The 26,436-nt window shown below is 42.7% G+C and overlaps 1 protein-coding gene across 2 annotated transcripts in view; it reads left to right on the forward strand.

Moving 5' to 3' along the window:
- Positions 1-26,436, forward strand: part of GPR156 (G protein-coupled receptor 156) — an 83,629-nt gene that overhangs the window by 34,420 nt on the left and 22,773 nt on the right. For both annotated transcript variants that reach the window (XM_075556360.1, XM_075556362.1), the window contains exons 4-5: positions 22,434-22,569; positions 22,799-22,909. In XM_075556360.1, the coding sequence (XP_075412475.1) occupies positions 22,434-22,569; positions 22,799-22,909 (247 nt within the window). The remainder of the gene's footprint in view (positions 1-22,433; positions 22,570-22,798; positions 22,910-26,436) is intronic.

Below are 26,436 nucleotides of genomic sequence, written 5' to 3' on the forward strand. Positions count from 1 at the left end.
CAGCTGTTTCCTAAATGAGAGAGAGGGAGGAAGACCTTCCTCAATAGGCGTTAGCAGGACCGTGGGAAGCAAGGGATTAGGGCTCCTTCTTAACCAGGTTCTCAGAAGTGAATTGTCTAAGTAGTGACAGATTGACTGGAATGAAGGGTGCAAGTTCTGGGATCAAACCCAGGGTTTAAATTCCATCTCCATCATTTCCCAGTCATGAAACCTGATCGCTTAACAAGAAATTCATGGATAATTTTCATTTTTTTCAAATTGTATTTTTCCATGAACTTTTCAAGTTCTTGTTATATTTTTCTAAGTTCTTGTTCCCCTACTTAAAAACAGGAATAACGATGCATCTTATAATTGTCTAAGAAGAGAAGATTAATGCAGAGCATTTGATAACCACTTACCAGTTCCACTGCGGCAATGCCATGGCATCTCTATATGTTGCTAGAGAGAATTGCAGTCCCTAGAGGTTTCCTGGTTGGGCCTTCTTAGAAGCAGATCACCAGGCCTTTCTTCTGAGGCACTTCTGGGGTGGACTCTTCAACCTTTTGGTTGCTAGCAGTGCACTCAACCATTGGGACCCGTAGGTCAGCGATTCTCAACCTGTGGGTCGTGACTCCTGTGGGGATTGAACAACCCTTTCACAGGGGTCATCCGATTCATAACAGTAGCAAAATTACAGTTATGAAGTAGCAATGAAAAGGTTTCATAGTTGGGGGGGGGGGGTCACCACAACACATGGAACTGTATGAAAGGATCGCGGCAACAGGAAGGATGAGTACCCCTGCCGTAGGGGCTCCTAGAAAATGCCTAGCACATATTAAATGTGTAATCATTACTGACTGTTCTTTTAATATTATTGCATACATCATTACCATATAAACAAAGTAAAAATACATATGTTCAGATGATTCTGACAGAATTTGATAATATTTCATGTTGTTTCAGGATCCTTTACTGAAAACAAGACAGGCTGAGGTGGGCTTATTATAATATAAGCACTTAGTCCCCATATATGTAAACTTAGATCATTAAGAATCGGTAGTTGTTGCTATCTCTTTCATTCCCTTTTACCTGGCTGGCACTTTGGACACATAATCTCTCATCTTTACAGCACTCAGGATAAGTACCATTAACCCACAAGCCCTGAGAGTTAATACCATTTTCTCATTTTTAGATAAAGAAACTGCCTCACATTGGTTGGGCAAATCATCCAGTCTATACAACTAATAAGTTTAGCCAGTGTGATTTCAATGCCTGTGTTCTTTTCACTAGACCATGTGACCTAACATTCTAAAAAATTGTTTTAAAAGCATAGCTTTCATGAATAGTATACAGTTTATCAGTTATTCCACTTACATCAGATTACAGAATAGAATATCCAATTCCCGACAGAACCTCCTTCAGGCAGTCCCTTTATAGGCCACCCCAAGAAACAATGATGGGAACCAGGAAACCCAAGCCGGTATAGCAGGAACTCAGTGTGGGCTTCCAGCCAGTAGGTAAAGCCAGGAGTCATAAAGGTAACTATGCCAAGGACAAAAGCCTACGTCCACACCAGAAACTGCCATTTGAAGGGGCGAGCAGAGCTCAGCTGATGACATTGCAAGCTCTGTGACCTCAGTAGCCCAGGAGATGACCTCTGTCTTAAGGGACCCGAGACTACCTCCCAGTCTTCCTTTAATGACTGTGCTTCACTACAGTTGATTCTCAACCTCTTGTCCATCAGTGGGTCATACTGTGGTGGCCTGGATGTTGCTGTGTGGCTGAAAGCAATGTCACTAGTATTTCAAGTTCCAGCAGGGTCACTCAAATTGAACAAATTTCAGCAGGGTTACAAGACTCAGAACAGACTATGAAGAAGGAATGGGCTGTCCACTTTAGAGGAATTAGCCACTGACGACCTTGTACATAGCATCCAAACATTGTCAGTTCCTGAAAGCCTAATGAATAGAAACATAACATTGTCAGAAATAGTGCCAGAAGACGAGCCCCTTAAATCAGAAGGCACTCAAAATATGACTGAGGAAGAGCTGCCTTTTCAAAGTAGAATTGACCATAAAGACTCGGATAGACTAGAGCCTGTGGGAGTAAAGGCTTCAGGACTTCCATTAGCTGAGGGAGCACAACTCAAAACGAGAAGAAACAGTTATAAATATCCATTCATAATTGGAACATAACATGTACAAAGTATGAATCGAGGAAATTGGAAATTAACAAAAATGAAAGGAACACAGAAAGATCATATTTTAGCATTAGTGAGCTGAAATGGACTGGCATTTGGTCATTTATATCAGAAAATCCTATGGTTTACTATGCAGGAAATGATACAATCAGTAGGAACGGCATTGCATTCATCATTAAAAAGAAAAATTCAAGATCTGTCTTGGAGTACAGTGCAGTCTGTGATGGCAGAATGTCTATCCACACGTGAAGAGATCCAGTCAGTGAAATGTGTTACTCAAATTTATGTATGAAAGTTGGTGATGAAGAAATTTGTGATTTATCCACCAAAGTTAGTGATGAAGAAATTTAAGAAGTCTACCACTGTCTTTGGTCAGAAATTGATCACACATGCAATCAAGATGCATTGATGATTATTGGCAATTAAAATGCAAAAGTTGGAAACTAAGAGGAAGGAGCAGTAATTTGAAATTATGGTCTTGCCCCAATTCTACCCTACAAATCCGGCTAGATCAGCGCATGTACAGATAAGAGCTGGAAACAGAGGGAATCCAAGACAGATAAACCCCTCAGGACCAGTAATGAGAGTAGCAATACCAGGAGGGTAAGGGGAAGTTGGGGCGAGAAAGGGGAAACCGATTACAATGATCTACATATAACCCCCTCCCAGGGGGGATGGACAACAGAAAAATGGGTGAAGGGAGACATAGGTCTGTGTAAGACATGAAAATATAATAATTTATAAATTATTAAGGGTTAGTGAGGGAGGGAAAATAATGAGCTGACATCAAGGGTTCAAGTAGAAATAAAATGTTTTAAAAATGATGACAACAAATGTACAAATGTGCTTGATACAATGGTGTATGTATGGATTGTGATAAGAGTTGTATGAGCCCCCAGTAAAATGATATTTTATAAAAAGAAAGAAAATTGATGTATATATACGTGTGTATGTGTGGATTGTGATAAGAGTTGTATGAGCCCCTAATAAAATGTAAAAAAAGAAAAAAAAGAAAATGATTAGGGCAAAGAATGTACAGATGTGCTTTATACAATTGATGCATGTATATGCATGGATTGTGATAAGAGTTGTATGAGCCCCTAATAAAATGTTTAAAAAAAATGAAAGAAAGAAAATATGGTCTTGGTGATAGAAATTAATCTGGAGAGCATGTGATATAATTTTTCAAGACAAATGACTTTTTCACAGGTACCTTTTGCAACAATACAAAAATTGACTATATGTGGACTTCTCCAAATGGAATGCACAAAAATCAAATAAATTGACTACAGCGATAGAAGAGACAATAGAGAAACTCAATATTAGCAGCTAAAATGAGACAAGAGGCCAACTGGGGAACAGAACACCAATTGTTTATATGTACCTTCAAGTTGAAGTTGAAGAAGATAAAAATAAGTCCACAAGAGCCAGAATACAACCTTGAGTAGATCCCTACCCAAATTGTGAGAACATCTCAAGAACAGATTTGATGCCTTAGACACTAATGACAGATGGCCTGATGAGCTGTGGATGACATCTAGAAAGCAAAAAGGTCACAAAAGAAAGAAAGAAAATCTCAAAGTGGATGTCCAAAGGGCCTCTGACACTTTCTCTTGATCATAGAGTAGCAAAGGCAAATGAAAGATATGATGAAGTCAAAGAGCTAAAGAGAAAATTTCAGAGGGCAGCTCCAGGATACAAAATAAAATATTATAATGAAATGTGCAAAGACATAGAACTAGATCAAAAAAAGAAGAGCATGCTCATTATATCTTAAACTTAAAGAACTGAAGGAATAATCCAAGCCTCAAGATGCAATACTGAAAGATTCTATTGGGCAAAATATTGAATGCTGCATGAAGCATCAAAAGAAGATGGAAAAAATAACTGGTGCCAAAAAAGAACTAGTCAATATTCCACCATTTCAAGAGGTAGTATATTAGCAAGAACCATATACTTGAAGGAAGAAGTCCAGAAGCTGCACTGAAGGTATTTGCCAAAAACAAGATGCCAAGAATCTATGGAATGCCAATTGATTTGTTTCCAAAGTTGATGAAGCACTGGAAGCATTCACTCCTCTATGCCAAGAAATGTGGAAGATCGCTTCTTGGCCAACTATCTGGGAGATCCATATTTGTAGCCATTCCAAAGAAAAGTGACCCAACAGGATGCTCAGATTATAGAACTATATCATTGATATCACATGCAAGTAACATTTGCTGAAGATCATTCAACAACAGTTGCAGCAGTACATTGACAGGGTGCTGCCAAAGGTTCAGACCAGATCCAGAAGAGGACATGGAACAATGGATATCATTTCTGATGGAAGATGGATCTTGGTTGAAAGCAGAGAATGCCAGAAAGATGTGTACTTGTATTTCATTGACCATGCAAAGGCATTTGACTGTGTGGATCATAACAAACTACAGATAGCCGTGAGAAGAATGAGAATCCTAGAACACTTCTTTGTGCTCAATGCTAAGAGAACAAGAGAATGCTGCATGGTTTAAAATCAGGAAAAGTATGGATGGGTATCTTCTTACCATGCTTATTCAGTCTGTATGCTGAGCAAATCATCATAGAAACTGGCATATATGAAAAGCATGTGGCATCTGGGTTGGAGGAAGGCTTATTTACAAAGTATGATAAGCAGATGACACAGCCTTCTTATTTGCTGAAAGTGGGGGAGGACTTGAGACCTTCAGTATGGATTACAACTTCATGTAAATAAAACAAGTCCTCACAACTGGAGCAATAGGTAACATGATATATGGAGTAAACACTGAAGTTGTTAAAGACATCATCTTGCTTGGATCTGAAATCTGTGCTCATGCAAGCTGCAGCCAAGAACTCAGACACTGCACTGCGCCACCTCTTTCCAGTGTTCAGAAGCAAAGACTTTACTTTGAGGACGAAAGTGTTCCTGATTCAGCCCATGATATTGTCAATCACCTCATATACAGGTAAAAGTTGGGCATCGAACTAGGAAAAGCGAAGGTGACAGAATGTTGAATGGTGGTGCTGGCGCAGCATGGTGACAGTACCCTGGGCCGCCAGAAGAACAAGCACGTTTGTCTTGGGAGAAGTGTGTCCAGGGTGCTGCTTAGAGGCAAGGGTGTAGACTCGGTCTTACATACATGGGACTTGCTGTCTGGAGAGATGAGTCCCTGGAGAAAGACATCATGCTTGGTGAATTGGAGGGGCCATGAGAAAGAGGAAGGCCCTTGAGATGGACGGACACAGTGGCTGCCACAATGGACTCTGACGTAAGAACAGTTATGAGGATAGCGAGGGAGCGTGTGGTGTTTCGTTCTGTTGTCTGTGGGGTACTATAAATTGGAACTGACAAAGACACCTCACAACAACAGTTGACTCCCCACTCCACTTCATGCATGACTCCAAGGATAATGGGATTGGACTGTTGTGATCCAAGGCTTTTCATTGGTTGATAATTTCTAAGTAGATCTTCATGCCTTCCTTCCTAATCCATCATACTCCAGAAGAAGCCTTTGAAATTTTTCCAGCATTGTAGCAACCCACATCTCCATCAATAAACAGGTTGTGCCTACAGTGAGGTGCTTTAGCTGGGTATCAAACCTAGGTCTCCTACCTGGATGCTGAGAATTCTACTAGTGAGCCACCAGTGTCCCCTTTCCCTTACTAAAAATGCCATCTAAATAGGGTCTAACTCGGAGACTTGTCTGTTGAGGCAAGTGAAAACCCGTAGCCCTACCAGTACTGTCGCAGGAGGTTAGAAACCACAGTCAATCTTAGACACTTAGCAGACGTATGCTTATCAATTGGATGGATAGAGGAGCAGAAACAGCTGGGATGAATTTAGCTGGGCCTGTGGAGAGGGCCCTGGAATCAACCAGAAGCAGGAAATCTGGATCAGCTGCCCGGATGCAGTTCCTACTAGAGCTATAAAACCACCCACAGTTTCCTGTAAAATGAGGGAGTCAGATCAGATCACTAGCATTTCAAACTGCTTCATTAGGACTCAGATCCTGCCTTTGGTCATTGGTAGGGATCAGAGTGATAGGGAACAAGCTGTCTCCCTTTTGTCTCTTGTGAGCATTGGGTCATTGAGCCCCGTCTAAATCTAATAATGTGTTTAGTGTGGCACACATTGAATATATTTCCACTTGGTTTGGGACCATGTAGGTTGTGCTGATGGGGACAAAACTGAGTAAAACCTAATCCCAGAATCATGAGTTTCCAGATGCTGGTCTGGTGGGAATTGATTCCAGCAGCTGGAAGTTTTCCAGGTTCCTTCCGATGCCAGAATACAGCAAAAGCCAACATTCTCCTGCCGGTAAACCTGAGGAGGGGGATGAAGGGGAAGTTCAGAGAGAGGAAATTTTCCCCTAAGGTGGACAAATCTTTCATGTCACAGAAAGGTCACGTGACATGACATTTGGTAGATGACAATATTCTGGTGTACCAGCAGAGTCCTTGTGATCGGAGGATCATGTGATCAAGGGGCCTTGTACTTTATGCCCTGCACAAACAGCTGTTCTGCCCTTAGGAGATGCCATTATGGCTCCTTGTAGGAACTGATCAGGGCTGTCTCCTGCACCTGAAAAGAGAAAGGAAGTTGAAATCACTACCTCATAAATTACCTCGCATGCCTACTCCCTCCCTGGGGGCTGAAATTCTTTGAGAGTTGTTTTCTTTTTTTTTAATGTTTGGTTTTCCCCTGTAGTATTTAAAAACACATTCAAAAATCCATCACAATTGTATAAGATATGACAAAAACTCATTTGGAAACTCTTTTTTTTCTTTAATCATTCTATTGGGGGCTCGTACAATTCTTATCACAATCCATATATACATCCATTGTGTCAAGCACATTTGTACATTTGTTGCCATCATCATTCTCAAAACATTTGCCTTCTACTTGAGCCCTTAATATCAGCTCCTCTTTTTCCCCGTCCCTCCCCCATGAACCCTTCATAATTCATAAATTATTATTATTTTGTCATCTCTTACACTGACATCTCCCCTCGCCCACTTCTCTATTGTCCATCACCCAGGGAGGTTATACATAGATTCTTATCATCGGTTCCCTCTTTCCACCCCACATTCCCTCCAGCCTCCAGGCGTCACCACTCTCACCACTGGTCCTGAAGGGGTCATCTGTCCTGCATTCCCTGTGTTTCCAGTTGCTATCCGTACCAATGTACATCCTCTTGTTGAACCAGATTTGTAAGGTAGAATAGGGATCATGATAGTGTGGGGGAGGAAGCATTTAAGAACTAGAGGAAAGTTATATGTTTCATCGTTGCTACCCTGCACACTGACTGGCTCATCTCCCCACAACCTTTCAGTAAGGGGGTGTCCAGTTCTCTATCGATGGGCTTTGAGTCTCCACTCTGCATTCACCCTCATTTACAATGATATGATTTTTTGTTCTTTATGCCTGATCCCTGATCCCTTTAGCACCTTGTGGTCACACAGGCTGGTGTGCTTCTTCCATGTGGGCTTTGTTGCTTCTGAGATAGATGGCTGCTTGTTTATCTTCAAGCCTTTAAGATCCCAGACTCTATATCTTTTGATAGCTGAGCACCATCAGCTTTCTTCATCACATTTGCTATGCACACGTTTGTCTTCCGTGATCGTGTCTGGAAGGTGTGCATCATGGAATGCCAATGTAATAGAACAACGTGTTCTTGCAATGAGTAAGTACTTGAGTGGAGGTCCAATGTCCATCTGCTGCCTTAATACTAAACCTATAAATATATACACATAGATCTATTTCCCCACCCTCCTATATAAATATATTTACATATGTACATGGCTGTATTTAGACCTCTATAAATACCCTTTGCCACCTAGTTCTTTCCTCTATTTCCTTTTACTTTCCTCTTGTCCCACTATCATGCTCAACCTTCATTTGGGTTTCAGTAATTTCTCTTGGTTACATTGCCCTTGCTGAATCCCTACCAGACCTCTCACACCCTCCTTGCCACTAATTTTGGATCACTTGTTGCTTCCCTGTTCCTGGGTTGGTCAACACCACCTCCTTGCCGCGGCCTCCCCCTGTCTCATGTCTCGCCGGAACCACTGGTTTGTTTTCTCCTCCAGACTGATCATCCAGCCTATCTTACCTAGATAGATCTGTAGAGATAATAATATGCACCAAAAAACAAGGCCTAGCAAGACAGGTGATGAATGAGAACACAGCAATGACAACAAAAAAGAAAACCAATGGCTCATGAATAAATTAATTAAAAGAAAAAAATTTAAAAAGAAAGAAAAACCTGTAAATAGATCAAGATCTGATTTTTGAATTCTAGGCATGCCCTACAGTCAGGTCTGATGGGGTGCCACACTCTGGTCCCAGAGTTTATCCTTTGACCTCCCTTGGGAGCTTCCTGCTCTGCTCCCCCCCACCCCCATTGCTCTGCCACCCACCTTTAGTGTTTTGCCTCAGTGTCGCAGGGTCAGTCCAGGCCAGTCCTGACACTGAGTCTCCAGTGTTGTCCCCCATAGGGCCATGGGTCAGCGAGGGATGTTGTGTCTCATAGTGGGATCGGCCATATGGTCCACTCTGTGCATTGGCTATTCAAAGCAGGGATCATCCTCCAGGCCTGGTGGGCCAGGATGTGCTCCACTCTCTCTTCCTCACCATTCATTTGCTCCCATGTGCTCTGAGCAGACATGTCCCTCTCCCCTAGCTGCAGTTTTAATGCTGTCCTCTAAAGTAAAGTCTTCTGGGGGGAGGGGCAGTTGTCCACGTAGCTGATGTGGGGGTCCAGCCCTCAGGTCCTTCCACTGACTCCCTATTCCATGTTGGCATGCTGCATTCACATCCTGCATTCACTCTTTCCCTGTGGAGACAAACAATACCCTCCCCTTGGGAGGGTCAGTGCCCTATTTCCCTGCCACACATCTTTTTTTTCCCCTTTCCTCCCTTCCCTCCCCACCCTCATTTGTAGTTGGTTACCATATGTACCCCTGGATTTGATCTGGCCCCTACCATACTACCTGCACCTCACCCCTGGAGTGTTTGTATACAGTAGCTTTTTCCCTGTGCCCCTTTTGCATTTTTTTTTATATATATAAACTTACCTCAGTGGACTCATGTTGTACTTGTCCTTTTGTGCTTGGCTTACTTCACTTAGCATAATTTCCTCCTGTTCTTCCCATGTGGCAATATGCTTCTTGTGTTCATCACTGCTTTTTAATGATGCATAGTACTCCATTGTATGCATGTACCACAGTTTTTTAATCCATTTTCTGTTGATGGAAATTTGGGTTGTTTCCAACTCCTTGCGATTGGGAACTGTGCCGCAATGAACCTTGGAGCACAGATGTCTGGCTGTGGTTTGTTTCTTGCCTCTTCTGGGTATATGCACAGTAAGGAGATTGCTGGATCGTATGGTAGCTCAATTTCCATCTGTTTTAGAAATTGCCAAATTGATTTCCATAGTGGCTGTACATACCAACAGATCCACCAGCAGTGGATGAGAGTTCCTATCTCACCACAGCCCCTCCAACACTTGTTTCTTTCTGGATTTTTGAATTGGGTTATCTTTGAGGGTGTTAGGTGGTATCTCATAGTTGTTTGGATTTGCATTTCTCTTATGGCTAATGATCAGGAACATTTTCTCATATGTTTATTGGCCATTCAGATTTCAAATTCTGTGAAACTTCTGTTCAGGTCCTTTGCCCACCTCCTCAGTTGGCAGTTGGTTTTTCTCTTATTGTAAGCTTTCAGAGTAGTGTAGATTTTAATAATAAGACCTTTGTCTGATGTGTCATTGCTAAAGATGTTATCCCAGTCGGTGTGCTCTCTTATTACTCTCTTGGTGAAATATTTCGATGTACACAGGTGACCTCTCCAGAATATCACACTTGTCTATTTGTTACTCCTCTGTATTTGTATCCTTCCCTGTTTCTGATAGCCTATGGATTCCCTGTGCCAAGGTTCTCAGGTTTGTCCCAATTCCTTCATTAATGGCTCTAATTGTTTGGAGTTTTATCTCAAGCTCTGTAATTCACCTTGAGTTTATTCTTGTGCATGGAGTGAGATAAGGTTCTTGTTTCATTTTTCTGCAGGTAGATATCCATTTTTTCCAGCACCATTTATTGAAGATGGCATCTGCTTCCCATTTAATATTTTTTGGGATCCTTATCAAAGATCAGCTGCCTGTATGCTGATGTCTTATTTCTGGGTTTTCAGTTCTTTTCCATTGGTCTGAATATCTGTTATTATAGCAGTACCACACTGTTTTGACAAGTGTGACCATATAGTACGTGCTAAAGTCAGGTAGAGCAAGCCCTCCCACTTTGTCCTTCTTCTTGAGGGGTTCTCTGCTAATTCTGGGCTTCCCACCCCCATATGAAGTTGATCACCAGTTTTTCCAGTTTTTTGAAGAAGAATGGTGGTATTTGTATTGGGATAACATTGAATTTATATAGTGCCTTGGGCAGAACTGACATCTTTACTATATTCAGTCTGCCAATCCACGAACATGGGATGTTCTTCCATTTGTTGAGGTCACTCTTGATTTCTTGAAGTAGTGTTTTATAATTTTCCTCATACAAATCTTTCACTTTTTAGTCAGGTATATCCCTAGGTATTTCGATTTGTGCTTGGCTATTGTAAAGGGTACCACCTGTTGAATCGTCTCTTCTGTGGTCTTGTCTGATACATAGAGCGGTCCGATAGACTTCTGTTTGTTGATTTTATATCCTGCCACTCTGCCATATTCCTCTATTCAGAAGCTAATTTTGATATCGGTATAGAGTATAAGTCTATATGAATGAAAGCCTAATTGAAGCCCCTACCTGCTTCCTTTCCGGTAGTGGTGCCCTGGGGAGGTTTTTGCTTTTTTGTGAAAAGCCGCTGATACTGATTGCTCATGGACTTTTTCACTACTATTCCTCAGCTTGAGCAGTTGCAATAAAGTGCTGGGCACTTGGTCTTCTAACTCAAAGAACCATACTACCTCTTTAAACATGTTTTCAAGGATGCACATTTTGATCCATGTTACTGTTAGTTGCCATTGAGTCAGCTCCAATTCATGGTGAGGTTATGTTCCACAGAAAGAACCATCGCCTGCTCCTGCACTGTTTTCATGAGTACTGCTTGCTATCTGTGAGTCCAGTGGGCGGGCCATTGGATCAGTCCCTCTCATTGAGGGCTGTCCTTCTTTTCATCAACCCTCCACCTTTTCAAGCAGGATAGCCTGTTCTAGTGATTGGTCTTTCCTGCTGATGTACCTAACGTGAGCAAACCAGACCTTACTACACTCACTTCCCCAAAGCATTTTGTTTGTATTTCTTTAAAGACTGATTCGTTCACTCTCATGGCACTCCATATAAGGCCTGTATATAATCCAGGACAACTATGAATCCTGAAATTCATATGTAAGTTTACATATGCAGTGTCTATAATATACATTTGTATACATAGGTTTTAGTAAATGGGCCAATAGATCCTGAGAAAACAACTGCCAGTGCTGAACTCAAATTTTAATCTGTTTTAAAGGGGAAAAAGAAAGAATGAGAAAATTATCTTTGTATTTGAAAACTTAGAAACCAGGGAGGAGGTGTCCTAATGAGATGAGCACAGATTGTACACCTCGTTTGCCTTCCAATCATCTGTTCTTCAAATACCTTGACAAGTAGCTCTTTAGGAATTGCTGAATCCATTGTTTGACACATGAAGATTTTTTAAGAGAATAATGCATGGGGACAAGGGGATCATCTGCTAAAAAGAAATTTGGGGGCAAGAGATTTAGCAAATTTCCACTTGCCCAAAACAATAGCTAAATGCTTTGTTTGATTGATTGATTAGGCTGTCATTCCACCGCATCTCCGTTAGCCAGGTCAGCCTGTTGTTTTGGGTTGGCAAGCCAGAAAGACAGAATGTGACCGGCTTACTAATAAGCCAGTGTGAGAGGACAGAAACTTGCCTCTGGAATAATTGGAGAAGGAAAGAGCTGGGAGGGGCCTTGGGGTTCTTGAAGTCTGACCCGGCTGGCTGGCTGTGTAACAACTCTATGCAGATGCCTTTGTTCTTTCCGGTCCCCTCCAGTTCCAGCAGCTACAGGAAGGCGCTGACAGAATGATGAGTAAGATGCTTGCTCCCTCCATGTGACACAGAGCTAAGCAAGAACTCCAGGCCACAGGAAAGCAGGCGGAGTTAGAGAGGCCAGGCCCACCCAGGACAAGAGGCAGTGCTGAGTGTTCTGGCTCCCGACAAAAGATAATTTACTGACTGCAAGAATGTGAAAAAGAAAGCCTGCCTCCTGGCCCAGCTGCCAGCAGGAAATCATTCCAAGATCAGCAGATTCTCTGAAGCCAGGGAGGAGGGTGTGTGTTAGCCTATGCTGTGGATGTCAGCTGAGAGGCTGTAATTTGTGTGGTCTGAAGATGAGGTCTCATCCATCAATTGCCCGACAAGGGCTGTCATCGGATCTCTAGGCCTGCCTGGCCCTCAGCATGTGATGTAAAAGGCATATTGGACAAAAGCATTTCCTGGGGGAATTCTCCAGGAGGAATCCAGCCAATGGAAAGGGGTCTTTCCAGTGGCCTGATTTCATTGGCGACAAGTGAACACATATGTGCATACATGAATGCCCCACCCCCACAGTGCTGTACTCTTCTAGAAACAAAGAGAGTGGCAAAGCTAAAAGCTTCACCAGCGTCCTGTTAGGGTCCTTTGTCTCAATGATTTTTAGACGCCCCTCAACACCAACCCAGCGAGGAAGTTCAAGGGGTGGGTGGTGGCGGGGTCGGGGAGAGAGCTGGCTCCTCACTGACAAGGCGTATCAGTGAGGACTGGGGGCCGGAAATTCATCGGAGTGGTCAAAACGCAGTGTTTATGGGAGTTCACAGCCATCAGCGTCCTCAAAACCTCTCTGACCTTTTTGCGTGCAGTACTGCCAAGGAGTACTTAGGAATTTCAGGGGGGACCAAGGGGACTGCTCCTGAAGCCCTGATGGTAACCCAGAAGGTGGTCCTTTGAGCGTCCAGGGTTAGCTCCTGAGGCAGTATAATCTGGCAATCTAAAATCACACTCCCACCCCCACCCCATCTTAACACAGAGACCAGCTTTTGACTCACCCTGACTGACAGCAGTCTCTGGCCAAAGACAATATAAAGCCAGTTGGCTCATCCTTCCACCAAGCAAAGAAGAGTTTTGACAGGGAAAAATGAGATTGGTACAACAAACAAAGAAAAAAAGATAGGCCTTCCATGTGTCCATTAATGAATTCATTCATGCACTCACCAAAAAATGGTCACAGTACACTTATCATGTCCCAAAGGTTGTGCTAGAGACTGAGGTCCAGACGAATGAGACACAGCCTGACTTCTGAGGTACAGGGGCTGTGTCTAGTGGGTCAAGCATTAAAAACTGGTATGAAGACACATGCACAGGGGTGTTAGAAGTAGGGCACCATAACGAGAGTGCGCAAGTCCTCCAGACAGGCACATGCTCCTGTTTTTTTGAATCCAAATGAACTGAAGCATGCACAAAGAAAACATTAAGAAGTATGTCAGACATCATCAGCTTTCTTCACCACATTTATGTATTCACCCACTTTGTCTTCGGTGGTTGTGTCAGGAAGTGAGCATCATAGAATGCCAAATTTAATAGAAGAAAGTATTCTTGCATTGAGGGAGTACTTGAGTGGAGGCTCAATATCCTTCTGTTACCTTAATACTAAACCTGTAAATATATGCACATAGATCTATTGCCCTATCCTCATATAAATATATTTGCATATGTACATGCCTTTATTTAAACCTCTATAAATGCCCTTTGCCTCCTAGCTCTTTCCTATATTTCCTTTGACTTTCCTCTTGTCCCATGTTCATGTTCAGTCTTCATTTAGGTTTCAGTAATTCCTCTTGGTTACATTATCCTTGATCACGCCCTACCAGGCCTCCTAAACCCACCTTACGACCAATTTGGATCACTTGTTGTTCCCTTGTCTCTGGGTTTGTTAACACCACTACCTTTCCCTCTTCCATGTCCCATCAGAACTGTCAGTCCCGTTGTTTTCACCTTCAGATTGTTCATCCAGCCTATTTTATTTAGACAGACCTGCAGAGATAATAACATGCACAAAAACAAGACAGAGCAAAACCAAGCAACAATATACAACAATGGTGCCCGGCTATCAAAAGATATAACATCTGGGGTCTTAAAAGCTTGAAGATAAACAAGCGACCATCTAGCTCAGAAGCAACAAAGCCCACATGGAAGAAGCATACCAGCCTGTGCAATCACGAGGTGTCGAGGGATCAGGTATCAGGCATCAAAGAACAAAAACTCATATCTTAGTGAATGAGGGGGGTACTGTGGAGTGGGGACCCAAAGCCCATTTGTAGGCCACTGGACATCCCCTTACAGAAGGGTCTCTTGGAGGAGATGAGCCAATCAGGGTGTGACGTAGCGATGAGGAAACATGCAACTTGCTTCTAGTTCCTAAATGTTTCCTCCTCCCCCACTATCATGATCCCAATTATCCCTTACAAATCTGGTTAGACCAGAGGATGTACACTGATACAGATAGGAACTGGAAACAGGGAATCCAAGGAGGATGATCCCTTCAGGACCAGTGGTGTAAGTGGCAATACTGGGAGGGTGGAGGGAGGGTAGGTTGGAAAGAGGGAACCGATTACAAGGATCTACATGTGACTTCCTCCCTGGGGAATGGACAAAAGAAGAGTGGGTGAGGAGAGACGTCAGAGAGTGCAACATACAACAAAATAATAATTTATAAATTATCAAGGGTTCATGAGGGAGCGGGGAGGAGGCAGGGAGGGGAAAATGAGGAGCTGGCGCCAGGTGCTTAGGTGGAGAGCAAATGTTTTGAGAATGATGAGGGAAATGAATTTACAAATGTGCTTTACACAATCGATGTATGTATGGATTGTGATAAGAGTTGTATGAGCCCCTAATAAAACGATTAAAAAATAAAAGACCTAAGAGGCAGAAAATAAAAGATATATGTCAGACAACAGGAAAGATGTACTGGTTGCCCAGCAGCTTGACTGACTGCTCTTGAAGACCATCCGTTTTGCTTACAACAGTCTGCAAACTGAAGTACAACCCACTGCCACTGAGACATTTCCAACTCAAAGTGACCCTGTAGGGCGGAGTAGAACTGTTCCATAGGGTTTCTGAAGCAGAGTCTCCATCTTTCTCTGTGGAACAGCTATTGGGTTTGAACCATGAACCTTCCAACCCTTAACCCAAGGCACCATCAACGGCGTTGTTTAACCATCTGCAAGGTTGTGTCAGTTCTGCAGCTGCTCTCAGATTCCTGGATGTAAAAGTGAACAGTTGATCAGAATTCTGTTGGGCAGATCCAGCAAAAGAGTTTGTTTGGAAGGAAATTGTGGATGCTGTTGAAAGAACAGTTCAGATGATCAACCAGAGCCTTGTACCCGGTAGAAAAAGGAAGTAACCAGTCTGGGGGTAATCAACTGTGAGGAAGTAGAAGGATCAAAGAAGGGAAGGTCTGTTTGCACTCAAAGAGGCAGTGTGTGTGAGGGGTAGAAGGATAGGAGGCTCATTCATCCATGCACCAAGTACTTCTTGAGTGCCTTCGGTGTGCCAGGTAATGTTTTATTGCGGGGAGTACTTTATGGACAATTCTAATCTAGAGGAGAAAACAGGAAACAACAATGATAAGTAAGGTGTGTAATATGTTAGAAGGTAATCGTAAATACTCTTGTGAGTGGCTGGGGAGGGCTGTAGACTAAAGCAGGATAAGAGGGATTTGGACTACAGGAGAAAGGGTGCACTTTGCATGGGTTGTCATCATAAGCCCGTTGATAAGGTAACATTTCTTTCATCCAAGACCTGAAAGGAGAGAGGAAATGAGTTATGCAGTGAAGAGGATTTAAATGTGCACCACAGGGAGAGCAGCTGCTTCAGAGCCCGGACGTGTGTGAGCACCGATGTTGTCGATGTTGTCGAGGGAGGCCTGTATGCTGGGCAAGGGGAGGAAGCAGGAATTACGCTGAGCTATAATGGACACCAAATGTGTAAGCCTTGTAGAGCCTGGGGAAGACTCTGGCTTATGCCCTGAGTGAGACGTAGAGCCTCACCAGCGTTTGGAAGTGACGTGATGTGGTTTGTTTTTCATGGTTCACTCTGGCTGCGGTTTGGAATCAGGCTTTAGGGGGGTCCAGTTAGGAGGCTATTGAAATAATCCAAATAAGAAACCGTAAGGACTTTTGTGAGGAGAGAACCAACAGGATTCCATGGCAGATTGGATGTGGGTGGTCAGCAAGCGTCACGGATGACGCCCAGATTGTTGGTCCAAGCACTGGGGAAGATGAGGTTGTCATTATGAACTGAGGAAGAATGTGGGAGGAATACGTTTAAAGTGGGAAGACTGGCAGTTAAATTTGGGGCAGATTATGGGTATTTAAATTTTCGGAAACAACAATGTGAATGATAGGACCCAGGAGTGGTCTTTGGGATGAGTGTTTGAAGTAGAAGTGCAAGGGACGCTATTAAGATGAAAGGGGATCACGCTCACTCACCGTCGCTCACTGCCCCGGAGTAGCCTCTGCCTGACAGCGCCCCTTGGAGACAGACAGAGCTGCTCCTGGGGGCTTCCAAGGCTATACATCTTTACAGGAGCATACAGCCTCGTCCTCTGCATTATACAACAGAGACCTCTGAAAAGGAACCCGTAATGAAATTGCACAGCCTGGTGGGAGAAAAAGGAGGAGGGCCAGGCTGCTTGAGGCCGTATGATGGTGTTATCGTTAGTAATTTCCCTCCGGTAGATTTTCTGCTCAGGAGAACCCCACATGGGCGTAGAGGTGTGGTGTTTCCTAAAGCATAATCTTTAGGAGAGTAGGTTGAAGTTGCTACGTGGGTTCGAACCTTCTGGTTGGCAGCCTAGTGCTTAACCAGAGCACTGCCAGGCGCCTGCCCTTATGATAGTTTAAATATCATGGTTAGAGGTCATGCAAACATTAGATTGATGTGTGTAGAATTCATATTTGGGTTCAGATTTTGAACCTAATATACATAAGCAAAGAAGTCAGATTTGCCAAAACTCAGCAGATAACATGAAAAAGGCTATTTGGGTGAGATTTATACGCCCATTGTAGCACAAGTCAAAAGCAATGGACTGAAAAGACTGTCTATAAATGTTCACATGCCACATCATAATTGTTTTATTCAGATGTCTTTTGGAAAATGTGCTTGGTTCATATATAGTTTTAAATGTGTTAAAGCTCATTCTTATTCATAAAATGCATGTAACATTTTAGAAAGCAAGGTGCTGCCAACATTTTAGGAAATTTTTCTAATATTCACAGCCATCCAAGAACTACCTTCCAATCCCCTTCTCTAGCCATGTTACCAAAGCAACCCTTAACCATCATTCAGAAGAAGCTATAGACACTGACTGTGATGATGATTGGACAGCTCTTCCTGATGTGATGGAACTATTGCGTTGTATATGTGGATTATATGCTAATAAAACTGTGAAAAACTAAAATAAAGAAAAGTATAACTGAAAAGAGACAAGAAGAAACTATGATTCCAAATATAATAAACCTCAATGCTTAGAAACCAGAATTTGACCAAGATTTTTAAAGCTTTTTACCCGTGAGCTGGTGGATGTCATTTGAACATCTGGATTCATTACAGACAATGGAAATGACCATCTAGGTTTTTTTTTGTTTAATTTATTTTTTTTAATTTTATTATTATTTTTTTTAATTTTAACAATTTATTAGGGGCTCATACAATTCTTATCACAGTTCATACATATACATACATCAATTGTATAAAGCACATCTGTACAGTCCCTGCCCTAATCATTTTTTCTCCTCTTTTCTTTTTTTACATTTTATTAGGGACCCATACAACTCTTATCACCATCCATACATATACATACATCAATTGTATAAAGCACATCCATACATTCCCTGCCCCAATCATTCTCAAAGCATTTGCTCTCCACTTAAGCCCCTTGCATCAGGTCCTTTTTTTTTTCCCCTCCCTCCCCACCATCTAGGTTTTTATAGATTCTGCAGACCCAGATGTATTGAAAGATTGCCCAAGAATAGAAAAGTCAAGAAGCAATAACGAGACCACTATAAAATATATATATTTTTAAATCTTACCTTGTTTCTTACTGCCAATAACCCAGTCAAAGCTTTTATCCAGTCATAAATGTAACAAATTTAGTCTAGATGACACTAGCTATTTATAATTAAGTATATAATACTTTAATGTACCTGCTTTGTGGAAAGTATGTGGGTTTGTGGTTAATTAAAATATGTATACTTTGTAGGCTTCTTCTTTTAGCTCAGTGGAAAAATAAATGACATCAATGGTTCAATTCCTTCCAAAGGGACAAAGGTATAGCCTAAAAGATATTATACATCATTCACCTGCTGAATCAGTAATGATCCACCATCCAGCAGCTTCACAGATGGCAAACAAAATAAACACATTCACCATTCACTTTTCTTTTCCTGAGGTAAGTTTCTAGTAAAATTGTTCAGGGGATAAACCAAACTATGTATATGTAAGTCCGTGAAACATCTCCTTGAAAAACGAACTCTCATCACTGTCTCATTAAGCCTAGGTAGTGGATGCTGTGTCCACTGTGATCGTTAAATGCCATCCTAAACCAAATCAGGACGGGGAGGCATTCTAAGTCAAGATGCCACACATGACTCACAGGGGACCTGTGGCCACCTGATACATGACTGTTCCAAATAAAACGCCTCCAGAGAAATATTGAGAGTGAGACTTCTCCCCATCAGCAGTCTAGATCACACGGATGAGGGCTGTGAAACCTGCATGCTCACTTGGTGAAGGCGCCATCATCAGATCTCTCTGCCATTGCCAAGGGCTTGGGGGTCAGTGGTCTAAACAGGCCTACATTAGTAAGCTTGCAGGGCCAACCAACATGACAGTGGGTATACCCCTGCCCACACTTCTGTGTGCCAGTCACCAGGCCATGCTTTCTTTTCCACATCAGCACCAGCACTGGTCTCTCTCGTATATTATTTTTTAAAACAACTGCTTCTCCTCTTCCTCCTCCTCCTCCTCTTCCTCCTCCTCATTCTCTGCCGATAAGACATACATACCCGGAGACTTCAAATTTTTCCTGGAAAATAGTTCATTTTTTAAAATTATTAAAAAATAAACTTTATTTCTCAACATAAGCTCCATCAAGTTCAAGAAACCTTTTTATAAGCCAAGAGACCAGCCATTTAGTTTATTCTGAAGAAGTGACCATCCTGAGAACTTAACCCTTTTAATTCAGTCTTTTTTCCCCCTTTTTTACATTACAAGTTGAAGAAAACTGAGAAGTCTTTAATTTTTAAGATTATGAGACAAAAATGTCAGAAGAAGTCAATTCAGAACCGTAAGGTTGATGCCTAATTATTTCCCATGAAACTCAAAATTGCCCTAGTTAGATAAGAGCCATGAGCTGGAACCTTGTAACGGAGAACTACTAGTGAAGTTTTCTTAAGCTTTTTTTTCAAAAGCTTTGACTAACTTTCCCAAAAAGTGTTCATCATAAATAGGTGCTCTTGTTCTTTGATCCTCCAGAAAAGTCAGCAAGAAAAATGCCCTGGACATCTCCCCACACTGTGTCATGACCTCTGCTTTGTACCTGCGTTTACGTAAACCAGCTTATTTCCACCTCTGGGCACCTGTTGCTCGAATTGTGCTTGGGCTGCAGGTCCTCTTCTGGTCCAGTTCTTCAGGATCTGGATCCCACTTGTTTCAAAGTCTCCATTGTGAGCACCGCTCTGGCCTTCGGCGGATCTGCGTGCAATGGTTTTGGTACCCCGCCAGCAGAAAATTTCCTCAACGTTAATTTCTAGTCAGATTGTGTAAGCAGAACCAATTGAGATGTCTATGGTGTCAGCTACTGGCTCTGCTGTTAATAGTAGCTCCTTATCAATTAGGGCAAAAACAAGATTAGTTTTTTTTTTTCGTACAAATTCATGTGCTGGCCTGCCATGACAGGTATCATCTTCAACATTGTCTCATCCCTTCTTAAAACGAGTTATGCAGAGGGTGGACGGAGGGTGGGGTAGAGGGGGAACCAATTACAAGGATCTACATATAACCCCCTCCCTGGGGGACGGACAACAGAAAAGTGGGTGAAGGGAGACATCAGACAGTGTAAGACATGACAAAATAATAATTTATAAATTATCAAGGGTTCATGAGGGAGGGAGAGGGGAGAGCAGGGAGGGAGGGAAAATGAGGGGCTGACATCAAGGACTCAAGTAGAAAGCAAATGCTTTGAGAATGATGATGGCAACAAATGTACAAATGTGCTTTAAAAAAAAGATGTATTCCATGGTGAGGGCAACAAAGGTGCAAATGTGCTTTACACAATGAATGGATGTATGGAGTGTGATAAAAGTTGGACGAGGCCCCAATAAAATGTTTTAAAAAACAAACAAACAAAAACTAGTTATAGATTTGTAAACTGGTTATGTCTTTAGGGTATTGTCCCCATAAACTTTTCATAAAGCATCAATGATATTACCATTCTTGCACCCAAACTTCACCATAAATTTGATGTTTATGCTTGTCTCAATTTTAGCATAATTTAACAATAGCAAGAAGATGCAGACAACTTAAACACCCATTAGTGGAGGAATGGATAAATAAACTTCGGTACATACACACAATGGAAAAATCCCTAATGATGAAACTGATATGTCTCATGACATGGATAGATTGGGAGGTCATTGGGCTGAGTGAACTCAGTCAATTACCAAAGGATACCGATGTTAGGAGACAATTGTTATGAATTTTAAAAAATCAAGAAAAACATCTTCATACCAATAGAAATAGACTTTGATGAATACCAAAAGGGGGCGGGGGAGAGGGGAAGCACTAGGTTAGCAGGCAAACAGGTGCTAGGTAAGGGGAAGGGAAGATAATTACCTTAGAGGGAGAGGAGGGGCAAGAGGAGGGAGCAGGGCACGCTATGGGAGGGCTGATAAGTTATTTAAATTGTTGAGTTGTGAAATATAAAAACGATTATCTGAAATGTAATTCCCCACCATAACACAAAATAAAAAGCCCACATGGAAGAAGCTCACCAGCCTGTGCGATCACGAGGTGCCAAAGGGATCAGGTAGAAAGCATCATGCAAAAAAAAAACAAATCTTACCATAGTGAATGAAGGGGGAAGTGCAGAGTGGAGACCCAAAGCCCATTTGTCGGCCACTGGAGATCCCCTTACAGAGGGATCTAGAGGAGGAGATGAGTCCGGCAGGGTGCGATGTAGCACCCATGAAGAATACAGCTTTCCCCCAGATCCTAAATGCTTCCTCCCCCACAACTACCAAGATCCGAATTCTACCTTGCAAATCTGGTTAGACCAGAGGATGTACACTGGTACAGATAGGAACTGGAAACACAGGGAATCCAGGGTGGATGATACCTTCAGGACCAGGGGTGTCAGGGGCGATGCTGGGAGAGTAGAGGGTGAGTGGGTTGGAAAGGGGAAACCGATTACAAGGATCTACATGTGACCTCCTCCCTGGGGGACGGACAACAGAAAAGGGGGTGAAGGAAGACTCCGGATAGGGCAAGATATGACAAAATAACAATTTATAAATTACCAAGGGCTCATGAGGGAGGGGGTAGCGGGGAGGGAGGGGAAATAAAAAAGAGGACCTGATGCAAAGGGCTTAAGTGGAGAGCAAATGCTTTGAAAATGATTAGGGCAAAGAATGTACAGATGTGCTTTATACAATTGATGTATGTATATGTATGGATTGTGATAAGAGTTGTATGAACCCCTAATAAAATGTTTTTAAAAAGGTTTGGGTTATTTTTCAATGTGTGAAAAATAAAACCAAATGGTTTTCCAAATGGTAGTTCACAGTTCACTTCTAAAAGTTCCAAACTATATCTCTAGCTGTTTACTTGCTAGTTATTTTACCCTAAACTGCATTTAGTGATCCCCTAGCAACTGTGGGCCTCATGGACAAAGCCTAACACTGCTCCAGCACCACCTGTTCTGAAGAAGCCAGGCTTCTTGTGAAAGAGGGAGAGTTATATCAGCAGAAAGCGCTAGCCTTTAGTGCTCTTGGAAAGTCAATGGAAAGCAAACACTGCCCGTGTTTCACCTGGGGTTGTAGAGTGGTGTCTTCAGTGGTCTTTCTCGGAGGTCCCAACAGAAAGTGGAGGCCTGTGGAAAAGTTTTGTTCACACCCAAGGCCAGGGGTCCTGACTGTGTTTGGCCTTCTTCATGATTGCCTCTAGGATTGTGAAGATGTCCAGTCCGAACCTGAACATTGTGACCTTACTGGGCAGTTGTCTGACTTACAGTAGTGCGTACCTCTTTGGCATTCAAAATGAAGATGCGCTAGTGGGAAGCTCGATGGAAACTCTCATTCAAGTAGGTGACACTTTAAAATCATCTTCGGAATATCCCTTAACAATGTTAACATTTTGATAGTCTTTTCAAAAATCAGCCAGTCCTGTGGGTAGTGGTTGCCATTATCCTGGGTATTAAGGTCCACTTGAACCCCGATTTTCTGTGGGATTGGCACTTTGTAAATCAGAATGCGTGGAGGACCAACAAGGCTTCTTGTATGACTCTTGCTTCTGTCTAACCCCACCGATAGGTCAGATTATCCTTGCTGTGCGTTGGCACCTCCCTGGTGTTTGGCCCCGTGCTGGGGAAGAGCTGGAGACTTCACAAGGTGTTTACCCAGAGGGTCCCAGCCAAGAGAGTGGTAAGTAGACAGCAAGTGCACACTGCTTCAGTGTAGACAGAAGCTCCATATTCCATTAAACGTTAGAGCGGTGGTTCTCAACCTCCCTAATGCTGTGACCCCTTAATACAGTTCCTCATGTTGGGGTGACCCCCAACCATACATTATTTTTGTTGCTACTTCATAGCTGTCATTTTGCTACTATTATGAATTGGGCGACCCCTGTGAAAGGGTTGTTTGACACACACACACCCCAAAGGGTCATGACCCACAGGTGAGAACCGCTGAGTTAAAGACGCCTGTCCCAAATTATAGGGTCTGACTCCCTTCACAACTAAAGTGCCTTCTCCTCATCAAAAGGAGAGTCATGTGGCTGCAGAAATGCCCAGGCTGGGGAAGCTGTGTCACTTGCTGTTGGGATTTAAATATTTACCTTATGTGCCCAGATCCTGGTATTCTGCTGGAAACATTGTGAGGGGCAGCAGGATTCCCAGAGAGACTGGCACAGGTGGAGGGAAGGTCAGTGTCTACAGAGAAGTACATCTGATTCCCTTAGGAGGGAAGGCCATTCCATGTAGAATCCTGTACCGAGAAGGATATGTCTGCACAAAGACAAGGGTATCCATTGAGCTGATAGGATCAACTCTAGAAGCTTTGTGACAGCCAGAGCACCTCATGCTCCTGAAATATCCGTTGTCTTCCTTGTCACATGCTCACATTCAATCTGATATCCGGACAAACCCCAACCATCACCGTCATCATCATTTTTGAAGCATTTTCTTTCTACTTGAGTCCTTGGTATCAGCTCCTTTTTTCCCCCTCCCTCCTACCTCGTGGACCCTTAATAAATGATTAACAATTATTGTTATTTTCATATCTTACACCGTCCACTGTCTCCTTTCACCCACGTTTCTGTCGGTCATTCCCCTGGGGGCATTAGACATTGATCATTGAGATCAGCTCCCCCTTTAGAAATAAAGCTTTTATGAGCATTCATGTGCAGTCTTTTTATAGACAAACGCTTTCATTTATCTTGGATAAGTTTTAAGAATGGAATGAGTGGATTCAGTGGCAGGTATATGTTTAACTTTTCAAGGAACTGTTTTCAAAAGCGGTTGAGCCATTTTCCATTTCCGTCAGCAGTGTTCCTCTGCGTCCTTGCCCACGCTTGGGGTGGTCGTTCCTTTGAGCCATTCAAAAAGGTGTGTTGTGGCATCTGGCAATGGTTTTCATTTGTATTTCTCGAAGGACTCATAGTCTTCAATTTTTTTGCTTATACATTTGCTACCCTTTCTTGTTCTTGTTTTTTGTTTGTGTGAAATGACTTCAAAACTTTTGCCCAGTTTGATGGGGAGGGGGGTTGGTATTTGTTTTCTTAATAAGTTTTGAAAGTTCTTTATGTATTCTGATCCCAAAGTTTTCCTCATATATATGGCGTGCAAATATTTTCATCCAATTCGTGGCACCTCCCCCGCCCCATCATCATGGATTTATTAGAGAGGTAGTAGGTTAAAATTCAGGATCAGCTATGGCTCAAGGAACAATTCTTTGATCAAGACAGCCTGTTCTCAGTGCACCTTCAGGCATGCCTCCCTCTGGCTCTCAGCCCCTTGGCCTGGCCTGTGCTCTGCTAAGTCGTGTTGCCGAGCATTTCCAGCTCTGCAGATAAATGCCCAGAGGTACCCGCCTGCTACCGAGCATTGTTCCAAGCTCCAGCTGTGTCAGGAAACCTAGCCCAGAGGCAGCCCACGCCCCAGCGAGCCCTCTGCCGGAAGGTGCTCGGTTTTCCCACACTGTGGGCCTAGAAGCCCAACGTCTCTCTGCCACGCCTCGCCATCTCTTGCCATCTCGGCAAGGGTGTCCTAGCTTCGCGCTATCTCTGTCTCCTGGGTCTCGGAGGCTCTCAACACACAGGTCTAAACACTGCTGTGAGTGGCTAGAAAAGGAGGAAAACCGAGTGGACTATGTGAAAAACAGTGCTCAGCACGATCAGGGCCTATCATTTATGTGGCACCGTGCATCCGTGCCTCGGGTCATGTTTAGGCAGCAACACGTCCAGTTTTGTTGCTGTGGCACTTTTCATTCTCTTCAGTGTGTCGAGCAAAGAGACACTTTTTAAAATTTTTTTTGATAAAGTACAGCTTATCATTTGTTCTTTTTTGTATCTTTTTTCCCCAATGTCATATCAAAGAAATCTTTGTCTAGCCTAAGATCTCAAAAGGTTTTCTCCAGAGTTTCTTTCATAGATGTAGATCCAGGGATATAAATAGAAGTGCTCGGTTTTACACTGAGACCTGTGCTCTGTTTTCAGTTATTTTTTTAAATCATTTTATTGGGGATTCATACAATTCTACTTAATTTTTTAATATGGTACAATATGTGGATCAGAGTTTATGCTTAAGCACCATTTTTGGAAAAAAACTGTCATTTCTTCACTGCATTACTTTTTTCACTGTTATCAAAAATTGTCCATATATGTATGCATTTATTTCTGAACTCTGCTCTGTCCCATTGATGACATTTTTTGTCTCAACAATACCATAATACCTTCGTTATCATGGCATTTTAAATAAGTCTTCAAATCAGATAGTGTTAGTTCTTAAATGTTGCTGCTCTCCCTCAGTATTGCTTTGTCTTTGAATACTAGTCCCCTGAATTTTCATGCAATTTATTAGTTTGCCAATGTTCTGCTATTTACAAAACTCTCTACTTTCTCAGCTACTGGATTCAATCATTCATTGCCACACAAATCTCACAAATAATGTTCACAATTAAAGGGTGGATTAAGAAGTTAACAGGTCACAAAGCAGGTGAGAAATGCTCAGGATATAGATGTTCTGTTGGGGCATGTTATAAAATTCCTTCCATACTGCTAATAAGTACTTCCAGTGGACATGCCGCTCCACTGTCAGGCTCAACCCAAAGGCATTCAATGCAAGCTCTTCAGGTCAGCAAACCCAGCTCTCCTAATGTACTGCCTGGAGGGCCCCCTCTCCAGTAAGCCTCAACCGGAAGGCACTCGGCTCCACTTCCATGGGTGAAGCAAGGCCAACTCCCCCAATTAAGTACCCAGACACAACCTGCTCCACAAGCCAGCCTCTCACCTAATAGCACTCTCTGGTTCAAGAGCACTCATCTTTATTGGCCCTAAGAGTTGGGACGTCCACCACTCTATCTCTTGCTCTGACTCCTGGTTCTGCTGCGGCACCTCTGATGTCTTAGCTGTCTTCTGGATCAGGAGATTCATTGTGGAGGGATCTCTTGCTCATAGTGAGATCCCCTCTCCTGCTTCTCAGCATTCATTTTATACCCAGCAGGATGGCAATCCTGTTAACAATTACTCATGCGCCCTTTTTCCAGCTGCTTACCCAGACCTATGCAGGGAAAAGGCCTTGGGTGGAAGTTTACAGAAACTGTGGTTAGAAGAGACACTTTAAATAGTTCCCTGTGCCCACAGTACATTTCTACAACATCCTGCTGTGATTTTATTAGGATTGAACGGAATGTACAGATGACATTTTAGAGCGTTGACTTCTTGGCAATGCTAT

Source organism: Tenrec ecaudatus, chromosome 8, assembly GCF_050624435.1.
Source record: "Tenrec ecaudatus isolate mTenEca1 chromosome 8, mTenEca1.hap1, whole genome shotgun sequence".
Lineage (NCBI taxonomy): Eukaryota > Metazoa > Chordata > Mammalia > Afrosoricida > Tenrecidae > Tenrec > Tenrec ecaudatus.